This window comes from Musca vetustissima, unplaced genomic scaffold (genome assembly GCF_032173495.1).
Source record: "Musca vetustissima isolate MV318-11 ecotype Yass unplaced genomic scaffold, APGP_CSIRO_Mvet_v1 utg31354, whole genome shotgun sequence".
NCBI lineage: Eukaryota > Metazoa > Arthropoda > Insecta > Diptera > Muscidae > Musca > Musca vetustissima.
The window spans coordinates 22,041-24,774 of NW_026881348.1; the positions used below are offsets into that span (position 1 = coordinate 22,041).

Genomic DNA, 2,734 nt, shown 5'->3' on the forward strand with positions numbered 1-2,734 from the left:
AAAAAAACTTATAAAACATCACAATTGAAAATTAATAATATAGCATGCTAATGATAAGTTTGAAAGATTGTAGTCTCACCTTCAGCCCAATTGGCTGTAATTTTTGGGCTCACGTTGTGCAGCACATATTCTTACCAAAAATGATCAATTTTGGTCCACTATCTGGGGTAGCACCCATATAAGTTTACCTCCCAATTTTGTTTTTTTTTTTTTTGAATTTTTTGTGCGTTTTCCAACCAAATTGACGCCCTTTTTAGTATTTTTAATTCTCGTTGGATGTGAAATCTTCGTACCCCATATAAGCGGATCCCTCCTTATTTTGTATTTTAAGCATTTTTATCACGTTTTCAACAAAATTGTGGAAATTTCAAATTTAATTAAGGAGTGCCATAATTTTAAGTCCTTAATACTTAAAGCATGTTTTTTGTTTTAAATACTTCTAGAAAATAAAATATTTAATTTTTCTTAAGTTTGATCCACCATTTTCGATTAATTTAATTTGATTTTCAAAAAAAAAAATACGAAAAAATATTTCTATTTTTACACGACATAATTTGAAATAACCCGAATACAAAAAAAAAAAACAAAATTACTTTTTTTACATGAACTATTTATTTATTGAAGAAAATGGAAAAAGTAAAAATGTACATAATGTATTGTACACGCAATTTAGTTCCTATTTGACAATTATAATTGAAAGATCGTTAATTTTTGCTGATTTTTAACAAGTAAAATAAAGTAGAAGCTCATATAATTTTGGTAGACCAATAACAGGTTAGTTTCAAATATTTAATTTTAGATTTTTGCATTTTTGATTAATAAAATATATTTTGGTAGCCACACCCATGTTACATAATTCTCCTGCATTAAAAATGAGGAAAGCGATCAGCTTAGATACCAAAATCAAAATTTTAGATCAACTTGCAACGGGACAAGGCGCAACGGTTGTGGGAAATAATTTCGGAATCCATGAAGCTACTGTAAGAACAATTAAAAAAAATGAAACTGCAATTAGAGCATCAGTATGTTCTGGAACAAAATTAAGTGCAAAGTCATCATCAGAGATGGTCTGTCAGAAACATTGACGTAAATGACATACATTTCCGACGTATAATAGATACGTCAGAGACGTCGGAAACATACCCAAAACCATTAGGTTTTTGACAAAACAGCTATTTCAATTAATAAATTTGGAAATTACGTATGATTTACTCAAATTCATATAAAATTTCAAAAATTTCTTCTCATAAAAGGTTAGAAATTTGTATAAGTTCTAGTAAGGAATAATATATATTCTTGAAAATAACTGTATATGGTGATAATATTGAAATAAATGACGTTTACTACATTTTTTACATTTTATACAGGTATATGACGTTTTCGACGTTTACACCTTTTTGACAGTCGAAAACCTAAAAATTCGTCACACGGACCATCCCTGGTCATCATTGTATGCAAGGGATGTTGTTAAAGAGAAAATGGAAAAAGCTTTGGTAATCTGGATAGAAGACAAATCCCAAAAGAGAATACCAGTAGACGGACTTGCTATCAAGCAGACAGCATTAAGAATCTATAAACGTATCCAGGAAATTGATCCAGATACATCATCTCAGTCAAAACAACATGCATTTTCCGCAAGTACTGGTTGGATGACTGGTTTTTTAAAAAGACACGCTCTCCACAATATAAAAATTAAGGGAGAAACTGCATCCGCTGATTAATTGGCTGCTAAAGAATTTCCCGAAAAACTAAAAAAAATTATTGAAGATGGAGAATATACTCCAGACCAAGTTTGGAATTTAGATGAAAGCGGCATTTTTTGGAAGAGAATGCCTAGAAGAACTTATGTAGCAAAATCGCAGAAAACAGCCGGTGGTTTTAAAGTAGCAAAGGACCGTATTACGTTGTTGTTTTGTTCCAATGCTTCAGGAGAACGTATTAAGCCACTCCTAGTACATCGTGCCTTAAGACCACGTTCCATGAAAAGTGTAGATTTCAATAAATTGCCTGTACACTGGATGGCGAACAAAAAGGCTTGGGTAACCAGTGCAATTTTCTCAGAGTGGTTTCAGAAGCACTTCATCCCAGAAGTTAGGCGCTACATGAAAGAAGCATGTCTCGAATTTAAAGTTCTTTTGATTCTAGACAATGCACCAGGCCATCCAGTTTTGGACTACCCAAACGTACAATTTTGTTTTTTGCCGCCTAATACCACTTCCCTTATACAGCCACTAGACCAGAGGATAATTGCTACGTTTAAAACGTATTACATAAGAAGTTCATTTCATTATGTTTTAGAAAAAAGTTGATAATTATGAGGAATCATCAGTCATAGATGAATGGAAAAATTTTTCTATAATGGACTGCATTAATCAAGTCAAGATCGCGTTAGATTTATTAAAACCATCAACTTTGAACTCGTGTTGGAAAAATATTTGGCCAGAATGCGTAAAACGCTACAAAATTAGGTAGTCATTTTGAACAACATGATCATGACGAGGAACGAGATGCCAAATTTCAACATGAACTGAAATCATTAATGGCATCTTACAGGGAAGTTTATAATGGGTTAACGCGAAATAAAACTCAATCTAAGATAACTGATTTCGTTCAAAAATCTACTGATGTCCCAACACAGTCGGCTAGAAATGATAATGATCAACAAAATCATTCCAGTGATGGCAGTGATATTGTAGTCTTTCGCAAACGTTTACGTTTATTATCAGACAGTGAC

At 32.3% G+C, this 2,734-nt stretch overlaps 1 protein-coding gene across 1 annotated transcript; it reads left to right on the forward strand.

Moving 5' to 3' along the window:
- The first annotated feature begins 872 nt into the window (after positions 1-872).
- On the forward strand, positions 873-1,721 carry LOC133327325 (uncharacterized). The gene is made up of 2 exons (XM_061535888.1): positions 873-980; positions 1,587-1,721. Exons 1-2 carry the CDS (start codon positions 873-875, stop codon positions 1,719-1,721), a joined length of 243 nt encoding a protein of 80 aa, XP_061391872.1.
- Positions 1,722-2,734: the final 1,013 nt, after the last annotated feature.